At 38.0% G+C, this 17,582-nt stretch overlaps 1 protein-coding gene across 1 annotated transcript in view; it reads right to left on the bottom strand.

Annotated features, from left to right (window-relative positions):
* The window catches only part of DIAPH3 (diaphanous related formin 3), a 254,448-nt gene that overhangs the window by 228,248 nt on the left and 8,618 nt on the right, over positions 1-17,582 (bottom strand). Inside the window, exons 2-3 of the mRNA XM_080376190.1 lie at positions 14,070-14,102; positions 403-576 (exon numbers count right to left, since the gene is read on the bottom strand). Coding sequence (XP_080232316.1) covers positions 403-576; positions 14,070-14,102 — 207 coding nt within the window. The remainder of the gene's footprint in view (positions 1-402; positions 577-14,069; positions 14,103-17,582) is intronic.

Genomic DNA, 17,582 nt, shown 5'->3' on the forward strand with positions numbered 1-17,582 from the left:
TTGGAGGCAAGAATCTTAAGGTTTTTTTGTGCCAGAGTGACATGGAATATAAGTTCAGAACAAAACCCTGTCGTGAAATTCAAAGGCATAAAATCCCTCTGTAAACATTTCATGTCATCTTGAAAACAAGCAGGATTCCCTGTTTCTTGTTCCTCCTGAAAATCGGTTGCATAAACTCACTTCTAATAACCAGAAACCTTTAGTTTCCATTTTAAGTATATTCAGAGCAAAACCTTGTCAAAATAACTCAAAGACTTCATCCCCTGAGAAACACCCTAAAAAATTCACAACAACAACAATAATTCAGGTAAAGATCAGAACACATGCACAAAAGAAGGCTCCACCTGTCAGTTACCCATGTTGGCATTCTTTAAGCAAAAGAAATCAGCATAAGACTCTTACCATCATTTTTTCAAACAATGCTATGATTTCTCTTTCCGACAGGGGTTTTGGAGCAAAATCTTCCGTATCCATAGGTGTGGATGACGACTCCGTAGAATGTGACTGCTTCATATGCAACAGAGGAGGCCTTTCCTTTTTACTTCCTGGAATTCTTATACTGGCAAATCTATCCAACTGAAAACAGAAAAGGTATAACATATCACATATTGTTTCCATTCTATGTAACCCTAATTAAAATGGGTGTTCTTAGAAGCAAAACATCCTCATTTTTCTGTGGTAACTTGCCTGTTATTTAACTGTCTAATTTGGAAGGGTTCTCCTAAAGATACATGTAACAGTCAGTTGTCCTAGCACTTCAGTTCACAGACCCAAATCCCATTACATTATGAAGAAGTCATGCAGAACATGAGAATTTTAGAGAAAGTTTGGAGGAAAAGATATCTACAAAACCAATTTATGAAGTGTTCTTCCCAACCATTACGTGTAAAATATGAAATATTTTAATCATATTATGAAAAAACATATTATGAAAATATGATCCAAAACTTAGTGCCTTTCTGTGTTCCAATTCTTTAGAAAGTCATTTAAGAGAAGCATAAAAACCATCAGCTTCTTTAATAAAGCTAAGTAGGATACTCATTAATAATCCTTAGGATTTATCACTAACATGATAATCACTCTGACCTTACCCTTTCAAGGGCCAAAAAAAATGTCTTTGAAAAAGTGGTTTGGATTGTGGGGGTTTTTTTTAAATGGTTACATATTTATCAACTTTTCAATAACAACTTACTAAGTGAAATTTTAAACATGTTCACTGTTACAGCTTATGTATTTTAATGTATATGGGCAAGGACCAACAGAGCACAAAAGCAGCTGACACTCAATGAGATGTGCTAAATATTAATTATCTTTGTAGCAGCCTTTTGAACAGATGTGAACAGCAATATTATGCTTATCAACACAGACGGAAGTTATGGCAGCATTTGAAGCCTAGGAGATTTCAGACAAGACTTCAACCATATCAATAGACTTACATTGTTGAAATGCTATGAAAAAAATAATCCGAGGCTTCAGTATGTTTTGAAGATAAGTATCTTGAGGTATCACTTAATAAATACATCAAAGTTACCAAGCTAAATGAAAAGTAAAGTTATTATATTGTCTGTGGAATTAAGATCAGAGAGCGTCAAGAAAATTAGTAGCAAAAATTGGGTACAAGTGTTCCACTTTAGTCAGAGCAAGAATTGACTGAGACATACATGAAGAGAGGTTTAGAGGAAAAACAGTAAGACTTTAATCCTTCCTGTTCAAAACTGAAAAGGAACAGGTTTTGGAACTCAGAAATAGACTGTAAGCCACTCACACGTTGTAGAACATGCAAAAGCAGAAAATTAAAATAACATTAACATAAAAGAGCTCAGCATCTATGATGGGGCCCTTCAGTGTCACATCAAACCAGCAGGCAATGAGGAAAGCACACTACAGGAATAATTACATAGGCAAGACCCAGGAAGAAAGAGAATGTAACAAAAGCAAAAGGGAGGGTAGCAACATTAGAAGTAAAGTATAGAGTCATCAGTGGCAAAAACCATCTTACATCTTGACCAGACAGCAATTTCCCTTATGTCTTTAAAAATCAGAAGTATATGGTAAGCAAGGGGGAATGAAGCCAAACTGCAAACTTCAATTAGACTGAAATCTTAAAAAAAAAATCATAAGAGGTTTTTCTTCTCAAATAATGGCTTTCACAGAGCACTGATGAAAAGCAACACACCTGCTCCAAAGAACAAGTTAGTCAGTAGCTTCTCCATGCCCTGCTGTTAGCTATCAAGTACATAACCTAAGAAACAAACCACTGTATTTGAAGATTCTTCGTACACTGACTTGAATCAGGAGTAGAAGGAAGACGTATTGGTTGAGAAAAAAAATTTCAGCCCATGGTTCAGTCAGCAAAGAATTGACTAAATTATGTTTGAGGGGTGTGCCCTACACTTCTTATTGCATCTCTCCTGCAAGATTTCAGACCCTTCCTTATAGTCCATATTCCCCATGTCCTGCCTTCCTTCCCCTGCTCCATGCAGCAGCAGCAATAGCAGGTTCGGCCAGACAGAACCACGCTAGTCTCTGCCATGAAATACCCCATGCAGTCCCAGAGCTATTCTTCCTCCACCAGGAACAGGCAGCACCAATTCAGGGATGAGAACCTTGAAAAGGGATTATTTAAGTTGTTCACATTTTTAGTTTATGCTTTCTTATTAAGCTCCTCTTGAATGCTAGACTGTATGGCAGATGTTTTGCAACATTACAGATTAGACCATAAAATTCATATTCCCCATATTTACCATATCCTATACCTCTCATCCCAAACAAGGGAAGCACAGTCTTGGAATATATTTCATCAGGTAGAATATGGAAGACAAAGTGAGATACTAGGATTACAAGCACATTTAAATATTGGTCAAACAAATTACTTTAAAAGAATGCAGTCTAAAGATAAGATTTCCATACATTAAAAAAAGGAAATTCACAACAAGACCTGGACAGCAGTACAGTGTGGGTATTTTACAGACACTTCTCTCTTGAATTACACATTGATAATGTTTCAAAAAAGTTAGCACCTCTCAATATTCCATATAGGTGAATAATTTCACGGTCCACAGAAAGCACAATACAAAAAGAACAGAAATTTCATTGCTTGGCTGTAATAAAACCTTTTACTGATACTGCTGGCAATGCAAGTCCAGAGAGGAGGAAACAGCAAAAATATAGTTCAATAATCTTCCATGCTACATCAAAAACATTTTAATTCAGGCTAACCAATGAAGAATAATTAGTTAGCTTTGCTACAAAGTGTCACTACAATTTAAAGCAGGTCTGATCTTCTACCTTTTCTAAAGATGTCTGCCTTTTTTAAATTTTACCAATAAATACATATAGACCCATACAGGAACAGTGCTTTAGGACAAGAATTCCCCTAAATGGACAAACTTTTCCCTGAAGGTCTTTATAGGGCCAACATTAAAATTAACCAAAAAATTAAGTGTTTCATATATTCCTGATACAAAATTATTTCCACAGTAAAGTCTCTGAAATTCTCCTAACATCTGTTTTGATGCACTGATGGAACTCAGAGTCAATTATCCAGAGTTAAGAGTTCAAAGGCAATAAGAAGAAAATAGGAGTACAACTAAATACTTCTGGGCACTCAAAAGAGAAAGCTAGAATTACTCTTAATACACTATATGAAAACATTACAAGGAATCTCTAACCACCTCATTAATTCAATCAACAATCTATTTCTACCATCACAGCACAGTGTTACTGAAGATGAGGAAAACTGTATTTCAGACAGATAATCTAAAAAGAAACAATAGTAAAATAATTAGAGTATAAAAACACTTCTGAAATATTCACTAAAAACTATTCTAAATTGTAAAAAAAAACCCAAAAACCAAAAAACCTGAACTGCTCACATAACCACAATATAGGCTTCATAGTTGTCTTAAGTTTAAAAATTATGTGATATTGAAAGAAGTGAAAGTAACTAAAAAGAAAAAAAACTTCAAAGACAGAAAGATTTTCCTATCCAGAGGTAAGCATAATTCTACAAATAATGCAGAGACACCACAATTTTTTTAGCAAAAACTGACCAAGACAGTCCTAAGTCCTTCTGGTTAAAATGCAGGTGGGTTTGGTCTGGTTAGCTTTGGGTTTGGTTTGTTGTTTTTTGGTGTGGGTGGGGTTTTTTTTGGGGGGGATGGGTTTGGTATCTTTGGTGGGAAAGAAGAGGAAGAGGAGGGAAAAGATAAACAAAAATTAACTAGGGCATCAGAGACACTATTAAAAATATAATTCACACAATTTTCATTCCTAAGACTAGATCCCCCAGGAGCCTTTTCTCATGAACTTAAAGCAATGGGCTGTTTGCATATATTTTAGCTTTTATGTCTTTATGCCTCCCACTTCCAGAGACTGGAGCATCTATTAAGTATAGTTTATTCTGCCAATCTGAATCCTCTATGAAACAAAAATGGCAAGGCAACTGAAAAAACTCTTAACATCAGAAGTGAAACACAGTGAATAAACTATGGTCAACACCTCAAAATGAGTTATCATGAGACTGCTTTTTCGTAACATTTTACATTTATCAGCCTGAAGATTCTCAGGGAGCCTTGGTAGAAACTATTATTATGGCCCCTTTGCACTGTAATAGGGTTTAAAACTGTCTTACAGGAGTGTTCCTTCCACTGCTTTGCTCCATCACAAAGCTTCCTGAACTACAGCTTCAGAAGTACAGCAGCCAAACCCTACTGACAAGCTCTAGCAACATATAAGGTACAAAGCAAATTACTGTATATACACAGGAGCAATGCTGACAGCATCCACACAGGGAAAAGTTGTCTCACACATCTTGTCTGCCAAGTGATTATTATTATTGAATGATGTTGTTCTCACATGACTTTAAATATAAAACATTGTGCACACAATGCCAAAAAGATCTGAGCTACACCTTTTTATTAGTAGAAGTACAAGAAAATATGATTGCTTATTTCAAATGGTATCATCAGATCAATATTCAAATTCTATAGAGATTTAATTTTTAATGAATATTTTTTTCAACAGAGCCACATTAAACTACTCAAAAGAAAGCAAGTGACACAGGTAGGACGCATCAAAAGCTTTCTTCAATGCCCATAATCCTTATGAAGGAAAAGGGGAAAGGAGATGTATGCAGCTGGACAAAGACTAAAGGATAGGACTGTCTCTTAAGGCTATGTGCTAAGAAGTCCATCTGCACACAAACAGAAAACCACAGAAAGAGAATGGTGGGTGGTGGAACTGAAATAATACTTTCACTGGTCTCATCACAGGAACCATTAGCTCATCAAAGGCTTATCTCCACAAGCCCAGATAAATACAGAAGCACAACAGCAGGTAGGAGGAACCCAAATTATTGATTCAGAGGAAGGGATGTGCTGTCTAGGTTCATCCCAAGACTACCCCAGCAAAACCTCTGACCTATGGTCCAGGTCTGACAGCCACACCATAAGCCAACACAATCAGCTCTCCAGGACACCTTTCACACTGAGGGGTTACTGCTTACGGGTATAAGACATATTATGGAATGAAGAGGAAAAATATTTTGTGCAAGACTTACTTTACAATGTTTAGGGGAAGAACCAAAGGCACGGAAAAGGATGGATCTCAGCGATTTGAAGAGGAAGAAGCATGGGCACATGATAGAATAAAGGGCCGGTTGTGTCTAAACAGTTTTGCTAGTTGGCACATTTGTCTGGCTATGCCTTGTACCAAACCAGCACAGTCTGTCCTATCTTTAAATTAAATCCTATTTCCAACTATTTTCCTGGGTGAGACCCTCTACCTCATGTGCACATGTGTGTATGCAGGCCCATGTGTCAGCAACAGGATCAGACCGCGAGTCAGAGGAACCACAGCTCAGCAACTGGAAAGACCAGAGCAAGAGAACTTAAGTACCAGCAACTTGCGTAGAACCTCAGTTGTGTCCATGGTGCCAGCAACTACAATCAGTGAGGGTGGCAAGCAAATGATCACTAGCAACTATCAAGCTGGACCAGCCAGTGAAAAGGCAAAATGGCCTGGAAGCGGGGAATGTGTATCTGTAAGGGCAAGATGACAGACAAGCTGGCTAAAGAAGGAATAATGAAGTTCTGGATAGCTGCCAGAGAGACCATAGGCTCAGGGGTCTGGGGGTGAGTAGCTGTCAATTGGGAAACGCACCTCTCTGTGCCCGAGAGTCTCTAAGGGGAGGCCACTGGGGAAGTTCAATTCCACATAGCTGAGGGGAAACCTAGCCGACCAATGGAGATTTTTGTCTGTGTGTGCACATCAGTGTTTCTTAGAGACAAGGCCACAAGGAGAGTTGCCTATCAGAGGGGCCAGGGGAGCCCCACCAGCTGCCAAAGAGCTCTATCTGTGTATGCACACACACATGAATCCATGAGCAAGGAGGCCTTTGTCTGCAACTGAAGTGAGCCTGCAGGCTCAGGGTCTCACAGTACCCAGGTGCCAGCCACATGGAAGACTGGGATCTGGGGGCCAGCAACCAGGTAGTGAGCTTGTGAGCCCACCTATTGGAGGGATTCACATCATATGTTTCCCCCAATGGATCTTCATCAGCCAAAGAGTACAACAGGATGACACCCACTGTGTTGTTTGTGTTGAGTTTTGTTGCCTGCCACGCACATACATGCATGTTGCATGCATGTGATTGCGCAGGTGCCTACTAGGAATACACTCTCAGCCTCACTACTGGTGGGACCTGCCAGGCATGGAGTTACAGCAGCCTTGTCTGTTGGGTGACAGAATTCATCTTCCCTCTTACATTTTCCCCTCCCTCACAGAACAAAGGATTTATTTTACCCAACAAGGCTCACACACTCAGAGCCACGTTGCAAGTAAGATCAGATATTGTTAGTGTAGGAACAATTTTTGCTACTTAAAAAAAAATGCTAGAATCTTTCATAGTCATCTTGGTTGAAAAAGACCCTTAAGATCATTGAGTTTAAGTAGGCTATAAGCCCAAAAACCTGCTATCAAGCATTATACAATGATCTTCTTCACTGTTTGAAACTATTATTGGTATTCTAGGCACTCCCAAAATATGTAGAAAGCCACGACATATAGTACACTAAGGAAAGAGGTAAAATGACAACTCTTGATAAGCAGTATTCACCCCTTCAGAGCTGATTTTGGACTGACTGCAAATTGGGTATCAGAATCTGATTCACTGATAGCAAGAGTAATAGCCGTAAGAGCTAAAATGAAGCAACAGTCGCAGGATGAATGGCGAAGGTTTATTTAGTTCTTATTTCATAGGCTCTATCACTACACTGAGAGCGTAGAAAATAAGGAAGTGATTTTATGCATACACGATGGACCTGAAAATCAAAGTTACAAAGAGATCCACAATACAAACCTTCTGGCTCATCACACCTTCTGATCAGATCCCTAAAAAGTACATATATTTATGCTCCCATTTTGATCTTAGTGAAGATTGCTTATACCATTCTTCTGTAAAACAATGATGTCTATTGAATGTACACACTTGATATTGCAGGAATCAATGGATTAGTTATTGCTAGTCTAACCGCTGGCTCAACAGCTTACCAAGACATCACCTCCTAACAGAGCTGCTATGCATGCAGGAATGAAAGGTATTACCTTCCCTGCCATCCTGCCTCCCTCATCTCCCTCCCCTCCCCCTCTTAATTCACACATTAGATCATTTATTTCTATATTAATAAACTCCTCAAAAAAAATATCTACCACATACATGTGTAACCATGATCACGATCACTGAAAGAATTCCCTAGTTCTGCCAATACTCTGCTCCAACCTTCATTCAAAGCGTTTCTCAGTAACAGGGGACAGCCTATCAGATGAGAATGGGACATCCACGGAACAACCTGATAGCATCAGCCACTAATGAGGGAACAAGACTTGCTAAGTGAATTCTCAAAGGGCTATCCATCTTTGAGGCTGTTCACATTTAACACAAAACTGACACATGCAGGACACCTTGTCAGTATCATTCTTATAAACACAAATGCTCTTTTTAATTGCTTTATGTTGCTGAATTTGAACTAAATGTGAAAACCAAATGCCACAATAGATTCTCGATTATATTTTACTTCAAGTTATTGTTTTAACTCTCAAAACTGTGGTGCTTACACTCAGTTTCCACTTAACTGAACAGTTTAGGTGGAAGGTGATCAACAGTTTACAGATAACTCCTAGAACAACACAGGAGATAACAGTAACTTTCTGAAGAATGCTGCTAACACCTTTATTTTCTGAATGTTCTGGGAACCAACAAATGAAGCTCAATTGACTAGCATGGCTGGTCTTACTTAAAAACACGGAGAGGAAGTGGGTGGGGAATAAGGGAAATTATCTAGCAGCAGAGGCTACTACATCAAGGACAGAATATTACATTATCTGGGTTTTACCTTTCTTCCCCATATCCAGATTGAAGCCCTCAGACCCAAACAGAAAACAGAACAGTAAGCACAATGCCAGGAAAAAAAAAAAAGAAAAAAAAAAAAAAAGTACTAGGAGGTTTTTGGAGAACGGCTTCCAACAGTGTTTAATTGACTTTCACTGAGATAATTTGGACTACGAATGCTGGTATCAATGCAACTTGACTAAACAGCTGTGTATTATATACAGATTAGATTCAAAATGGGACTAAAAATGTATTTTTTACTTTGCATATAAAGTGTGTTTCCTATTGCCCATATTTGGAGCAAAAGCTTGCGTGCAACATTTTCTAGATCTCTGAAGTTAAGTTACCATGCACACTGTCCCATATGTAGCCTGGAGGATTTGATCTGGAAAGGGATGCTAACTATATTCGAAGTGGTAGACCTAATCAAACATCTCATCACTGGCTGAGCGACCTAAATTTTGTTAAGTACACAAACACTATAAAAATAAGCTATATTTCTTTATAAATACTGCTTAGACTGTATTTACTGTGGTGTTTGGATCCCAGCATTTAGAAAAAAATAGCAGCTGTACCAAATTAACAGATAGCAGATGGAAGAATTAGTTACATTTATTCAGGATATGAGAGGCCCACTTTCACAACAACAGCAAAATTAGTTTATAGCTGAAACATTAGCTAAAATAACAAAAAAAAAAAACTTATAAGAATTAACAACAAAGCTATCCTTTTTCAAGGTAAACAGTAGCACAGTACAGTGGCTTTGCTGTAGAAGATACACTGGACTGTGTAGATACAATGGACTAAAGTTCCTTTGTCCATCACAGCCTTTGATTCCTTGGCTTTTCCTTTCTTTTTTCATTCTTGGAGACAGGGCTTACCAGATTATACATGAACTACATCAATCTGGATACAAGTTAACATATCAACTCAACAGCTGCAGCACACCATGTGGATTTGACATTTCTGGCACTAGTTCTGTGACTCCTTGCTTTGGTTCAGCACAAAGAACAGTGATGTCTGGAATATGTAAAGCATATAAATCAAGTCATGCAAAATCCTCTCACATTAGGGCTGAGGCAAACAGATTTGATGCCCCTGAAACAAGAATAAGAACCACTACTGTAACTCTTCACAGAATTGTTTCTTGAGCTGTACAAACCACATCAACCTACACTGATTTCATAAGACAAAAACAGTAAAATATTGTCCTCTGTAACCATCCCAAATCCCTGTGCAAAACTCCAGGATACTCCTAGAGATGAAAATTAACCTGAAGGCTCCAGATCAAAAAGTTACAATGTAACAATTGGCTTGCCTCTTTGTCTTCTTCATCAGGTGAACACCAAAACTTCCACCCAAGGTAAGTTAAGGGCGTATATACAACTAGAGGATGTCACTGCACTAGTGGAAAATCTTTATTCTAAAAAAGTAGGCAACCCAGTGTCACAGAAAAGTCCTGACTACATGAAAGGTGTTGTTTGCCATAAATGAGGTATCACAACTTCTGATACCTCATGATGAAGAGACAGGATTACAGAATTGTTACATTTTAGCCTAAACTGCATTACTAGAAGTACTGCAGTCTTCTTTCTCCCTCTCCCTGCTCCCATTCTCATGAAGAAGCACTCACATACATATACATATATATATATGGACCATCAAGACACTGATGATCACTAAGCACAATGTTTCAGTAGAGTTCTGATGTGAAATACTACAGGTATGAAATCTTCATTTCCTGGCTGACGGCATAAAGGCAACAGTATTGCTTATAGCTTTGCTCTTTCTCTAGGTGTCTTTCTCACTTTGCCTTACAGATCTGTAGGACAAAAAGTACTGCCACCTTCAATTTTCAAGTTCACATGTTTTTGACTGCCCCCTATTCATATACTCAGTAAACACAATTTCACATCTGGAAAATCTGCTCAAATACTATGGCACATCTCAATCTCCCAGACATTTTGCTGGTCATTTTAGTAAAAGAAGTCAACAGCTCAGTCATGAAAGCCTACTGTAACACCCTGATTGTCCTGGTTTCAGCTGGGAAAGAGTTAATTTTATTCTTAGTAGCTGTGGCAGTGCTGTCTTTTGGATTTGATGTGAGAACAATGTTGACAGGACACCAATGTTTGTGGTTGTTGCTGGGTCATGTTTATACTCAGTCAAGGACTTTTCAGTTTCTGGGGCCCTGCCAGCGAGAGGGCTGGAGGGGCATGGGAAATTGGGAGGGGACACAGCCAGGACAGGTGACTTGAACTAGCCAAAGGGATATTCCATACCATATGATGTCATGCTGAGTATATTAACTGGGGGAAGAAGAAGGAAGGGGGGGACATCTGGCATCATGGCATTTATCTTCCCAAGTAACCGTTATGCATGATGGAGCCCGGCTTTCCTGGGGATGGCCAAACACCTGCCTGCCCATGGGAAGCAGTGAATGAATTCCTTGTTTTGCTTTGCCTGCATGCACAGCTTTTGCTTTACCTGTTAAATTGTTCTTATCTGAACCCTCAAGTTTTACATTCCTTTCTGATTCTCCTCCCCATCCCTCTGGGTGAGGGTGGAATGAGCCAGTGGCTGAGCAGCACTTAGTTACCAGCTGACGTTAAATCATGACACTGATATTAACACACGATAAAGAATTAGTAGAACATTAACTACTCAGGAAAGAAGGAGAATTCAAGTTGGACAAAGCCCATGTCTTCATTTGAAACAATTATTCTTGGTGGATGGGGAACACACAGGAGAATATGTGTTGCATCAATTTATTTCAGTATTTTTGTAAGTAAAGGGAAAACACTATTTACCCTTACAAGCAAAAATACTTCACGTAAGATCAAAGAAGTTACTTTCAATGATTCCAAGTCAAAGGCCTCTTAAAAATCTTTTTCTTCCTTGAAGCTCCAGAAGATTTAAAAAAGTATATTCTTTCTTTGACAGTCAAATTGCTTTACAAGATTAACTTCTTACTATATGAGAAATTCCACTGGTATCAGCAGAGCTTTTAGTACAAGAAAGACTTGAATAAACCAAGAAACACAGAAGAATCCCTTTCATTAGATGACTTCTTATTCGTAATACACTCTATCTCCCAGAGATTTATTTCACCTTTCTTGAGAGCAAATCATTTAACTAATGGCAGAAAAACAAAAGTTACAGAGCCTAGGTCTGTGCAGAGTCACATCTTAAATGTGTAGAACAGATTTCACTCCAAATCTTGTTTCTCTACATACTGGAAATTATACAGCCTTCCTTATCTTTACAGCATTGCTATGAAATCAGTCAAAATACCTTCATGTTATAAGGAGTTTTAGTATACATTTCATTTTTGTCTACATAAAGTATCTTTGTAATAAAATACGTTAATATGCAGGTTTTTTAAACTTTATGAGCCTTACAAACCATTTGTTGGCACGTGGAGCACCTGAAATACAAAACAAGCTTGCTTCCACAGTGATCGTGCAGGTAGATAATTTCTCAGACACCTACTTGCCATTCCTCTGTGGAATAAGATTCCTGTCTTTCTAGTTTGTAAACAAACAAGCTCAAAGAAGCATGTGTTGACTGCTTAAAATCAAGGTGTTTCTGAATTTAATGGGGATTTGTCACTTAGAAGTAGAGATGCTAATGAATTGTCAGGAACAATCCAATACAATTCAAATCCTGAAAAGCAGTCTGCATTTTAGACTCAAAATATTGCTAACTTATCTAAATTAAAAAGTCCCTGGTCACCACTAAACAATACTGTATTCGTAAGAAACAGACTGAGTGTAATAAAATACAAATATTTTACAAAGTATAATGCAACAGAGAACAAGTTAACATGCAAATGATTGCCCATGAGAAAAAAAGGAAATAATATATTACAAAATAATCTTAAACCTTCAATTTCTTAATCTTCTCTTACTACATTGTCCCCCATTGTCACAAGAGGAATTTGGAGAAAATACCTTTGCCAGTTTTTATGCTTGGTATGAAAAGTCAGAACTACTCTGTTCTGAGCCACCTTTAAGTTGCCTAGGACTCACATACTTAGTATTATTAGCAGTTTCCCAGAATCAGACACAGAAAGACTAAACCAATAAAAAACTCAGAAGGAAAGCATACCCTTGGTTCCAAGATAAAGATGAAGTGGCTAATGAACAAAATACCCACCTTTAAAAGCATATGCCACTGCTTTTTAGTTTTATGGTGTTTTCTTTTTTACCTTTTTTTTCTTGGGGGGGGGGGGCGGTGAGTTATTTTTTTGCTTTTGGGCGGTTGTTTGCTTTGTTGGTTGGTTGGCTGGGTTTTATTACTGTTGGCCTTTTACTAAACGGCTGTCATTTCCCTTTAAAAATATATATTTATGGACAATTCGATATTATTTTACAGATGATGTTCCTTTAGTCTGTGAAGGGGCCTCTCAGTGTGCTCTGAGAAATTTAAGGAGTTGCAAAGACGACAGCTTACTACAGAGCTGTAGTAGCTTACTAGCGGAACTTCTTTGTCTGTATTCCAACATATGCAATAAACCTACTGACTTATAGTGGTTACCGTTACAAGTTAGACAAGTCCAATAGGCTAAGGAAAGGACAACTACAATAAGGCAGTGAGCTAGCCTCTTTAACAAAAAAAAAAAAAAAAAAAACACCACAGCAAACCACACCCACACCACAGCACACAAACAGCTATACCCTTACATAACACGACCAAAATTAAGTTCTGGTTACCAAAAAATACTTTTGCTTTGATAGAACTGTGAACATTTCCTCAGCTCTCCGAGATAAAGCTTATAGAATGAAGGTTGTATTATCAACCCATCAGACTCAAATTTTTTAATAACCATTTCCAGCCCATGAAATTCTGCTAAAGAAATAGCAACAGGTGATTTAAGTCAATCTAGGAATGATAAGTGGAGGCATTATGCTCAACGCTACTAACTTCACATACCTAATCAAGAATAACCAGACCTTTGGTTCCTAAGCTAGGAAACAGCAGTGTTTCTTGGCACAAGTGTGTTGCATGCTGTCCAGCATAAAACTCTCTACACTTAAGCACTCACACACAAATGTACTTCAGCAAGAACTCTGTACAGCACTGAAGTCTTTACAGCAGATCTTTAGATGCGTACTTCCTAGGTAAATTCAAGGACCTTGTAAAATGATCCATTTTAAGAAAAACTATCCTTACCTACAAAAGAATAGTACAGACAATGAAATAGGTAACTTCAACAGCAAGAAAAAAAAAAATCTGCTTTGTGATACAGAAACTCATCAGCTGTTCAAGAGAAAGTTCTGAAGTGTTCCCATGACACTGAATATACCTAACATTGTTTCAATCCATTAATAATTATTACAAGCAGCTGTTAGTTTGTTAAACATAGCATTTTAAGCTAGCCATGCAGCCTAAGTAACTTTAGCATTAAACACATGATCAGATATCTTAACTATATTGCATGTAAATTGACACAATTACCTGTCAAGCTCATTTAGCCATGATTAGAACATACTTCAAAGTCAACCATAGATTTTTGCTTCTCCCACTGTTACAAATAATTAAGTTTAGTGAGACTTTGCTAATGAACTAAATTAACTTCACAATTAAGACAGTTTTTGTATTAATAAGGTTATTTGTACTGCATTAGCAATAAGTTTATTAGCTTAGCACAGCCAAAGCAAAACTTAAGTTGTCTTACCACATCATCTGTCAGTGTCTTGATATTTAAGTGCTGTAAATCAAACAGGAAACCCGTTATGTCACAATTGTGCAGTAAAAAAAAACCAAACAAAAAAAAAGCAAGTCTCAGTTATAGTTGCTGTTATTCAAAATAAGTTGCGAGTTAAACTGTGTTGAATCATGCCACTTGAAGTAATAAATGTCTTGGCAAGCTGTACTTTGCTGGCTTACAGTACACACCAAGTTACACAGGGAGTACAGTGTAGATAAAAAAAAAAAACCCAAACAAACAAACCTGTAATCTTATCCTTAGGCAGAATAATAGCAGAAAAATATAAATCAAGCACAGTTTGAAATGAGTTGTGTTTTTTTATATTTTATAGCTAAATATACTACAAAAGAAGACATGTTCATAATTCAGCTACTATACTTGTGTCTTCTCAAAATGTCTGGGAGCAAACCATCAAGGAATCAATCCAGATTCTAAAATCAATAGAAGAACATGGAGTTCCCCAGCAGTTCAAAACTAGCTGCCAAGTTGCAACATTCAAACAATCAAGACTGTTGACTACCCTCTACGTGAAGAAGCACAGCATGAAGTCATGAGTAGAAACTGACATAAGCATTTATTATTAATGACTTCCAAAATTCTATAGATGATCACTTGCTGTGTGAAACAACAGTTACTGAACCAACTCTTCTGCTCTCCACGGCACATTTACAAACACTGCAAGCACTAAGACACACAGCTCTTGCACAAAACCAAAGAGCAGCACTGAAGAACAGTGGTGATGAGTCAGCATTGCAGAGATCCCATTTATCATTTTTATGAAGAGGCTGAGAACAGACTTGACAGGGAAATGGGAAGAATGTGAAGTCACATACTTAGTGAGATGAACTCTTCTATTTCTTAGACTCCTCTCACTGCCTAGTATACAAAGCTTGGCAGCAGCCACAAAAATTGTCAATGACTATATCCAAATTAATCAGATTTGGAAACTCTTGCTTTGTCTTCACCAAGTCTTCACACTTAGGCATCATTTCTTATGACATCTTTCCTGGCTTGACCCTCAGAATTGAAGAACAATTTGTCTTAAGTAAAATGTTAGCCCATGACAGCTCTACTCTGAATTTTGTCAAAAAAACTGAGGAAGAAGCATCTGATGAATGGCTATGAAATTAAAAAACAGTAAGTGACATGTGAGGAAAACACTCAGTGGCATAGTGTAAGTGCTACCATCAAAAATTCAAAAAAAGAAAAAAAAAAAGAAGCTAGGTCAGTACTGAACTTTTATGACAATCCCATTCCATGTTCTAATAGATGAGGATTTTTAATAAATAGCTAAACAACAACAAAATGAAAGTATTTCAGTCCAGTCAGGAGACTGAAAATCTGTATCCCAGTCTTCCCATTGGTGTTTTGCTGCAGGAGTAGTCCCACACAGCTGTGGAGCTAGGCTTTATGACATGTTCTTCACATTCTGCTAAATAGCTACAAAGACAGCATGAGTGTTAGTTTCTGTCATTTGCAAGAGCTCACAACTTCACATTTAGCAAGTTGTTGATGTAGTACCTCTATCCTTAAATGATCAAAGCTGCAGGAGAAAAAACAAACATATGGTCTTACACTGCAACTTAGTAGCAAAGAACATAAAAATTTATTCCTTTTTCATACACATGACTTAAATCATTATGCCTTAAGCAATGTACAGATACCACTGTGAAGCTCCTCTAACGTGGCTTATAAGAGACAGAGTAATCTGATTAGAATGAAAATGTTCTGCATTACATGCTTTGATCTGGAACTTCAAGATTCATGTCAAACGCATGCGCATGCCACAGCACAGGCACAGGAAGCACAACATCAGGTTCACTTCCACTTAGGAACAGAAGCTGGGTGTTCCGCAACTGCTCTGTACAAGACACCAACATCATCCATGGAGTCAAGGCAATATTTTTCAGATTCTGGCTTTGTTCTTTGAAAAAGGCAAAAGTTAATGGGATAGTTCAAGCCAGTGTTGTACCTTTCAATTAACCTGTGAAATTCAGCAATGGAATTTACTGTGGTAAAGGGTGAAAAGTTCCTCATTTTGTAGATCAGAACACCTCAATGACCCAGGTCATCTGACTAATTGGAGGGGAAATACCACGCAACCAATTAAGAACACCATAATAGTACAAAAAGCTCTATATAACATGTAAGTCTTTTAAGTCTTCATCTTACTGGCTACCTACCGTACAGGAGTCTAAAAACACCAGCATAAGACGACCTCTTTCAGACAATGTTGTGGGGTCTGCTACAAGGAAGTGAACCTACTTAAAAAGCACTCATCTATTAACACTGGTGACATATTTGGAGATTTCTTTATAAAGGAGGAGAAACTTCAATCAGACTACAATTAATGTTCAGATCTTTTCACACTCTAATATTAAAGGGCTATCTGACTTGCAGTAAGACATCTCAAAAGACTTACTCCGGAATTTTATGTTATAATATCTCTCAGTCAAAAGAGCTGGTTAAAACATGAGAACTTTTTCCCTTCTCCCTCACCGAGTCCTTATCTTCTGACAAGGCTGTGCAACGTAAAACAGTTGCCAGCTTTCCTGGTCTTACGCAGTATTCAAAGATACAGAGATGTGGGACACTGCAGGTAATCTTTAAAAAAAGAAAAATACCAACACAAGAAATAAGTAAATTTTACCACAATGGGTCTTTTAACAGCATTAGATGGGTGCTGTGACTGAAGGACAGGAGCATATTTTCATTCTTGCCAGGCCAAACAAACAAGACAAACACATTTCTAATGAGGGGGAAAAATAACTAGACCACAGTTAGGTATAAGTTGGAGCATGTTAATAGCACAGGAACATAATTTTCAGGCCTGGATATATCAGTTCACATAAGACATTCTGCTCAAGTGAACAGGTGGACTTAAATATAGGGCTGCAAGTAAATATATCTGGGTTAAGTAATATTCCTGTAGTATTCTGTTACTGCTAAAAACATTATATAATCTTACAGAATACTGCTTTGCAATGGATTAAAACACTAATATGCTATTCTGTGTCTTCTATGAACTACTTCAGACTAATAAAATTATTGCTTTGAGAACAGAGGAGCTACGTACGAGTATTCCTCTAGTCCAGGGGTCCTCAAACTATGGACCGCGGGCCAGATATGGCCCCCCAGGGTCCTCAATCCGGCCCCCGGTATTTACAGACCCCCCCGCCCCCCACCCCCCCACCCCGCCGGGGGTTGGGGGGGGAAACCAAGCAGCTGCAGATGACTGCCTGCCACTTCATCCGCGCGCCGGCCCTCTGTTTAAAAAGTTTGAGGACCCCTGCTCTAGTCTGTTTATCATGTAGAAAGTAGATACTCAATACTTAAAATATCTTTAATTTGTTTTTAAGTACATCAATATCCAGTTTTCTAGTCAAAGAGATACAAAATCATGAAGAGATTAAGGAGTTAATTAGGATACTTCAGAAGTCCAGATTTATCAGTAGCATCTACAGTTGGAAAAGCAGAAGT

This window comes from Falco punctatus (assembly GCF_963210335.1).
Source record: "Falco punctatus genome assembly, chromosome: 2".
Classification (NCBI taxonomy): Eukaryota; Metazoa; Chordata; class Aves; order Falconiformes; family Falconidae; genus Falco; species Falco punctatus.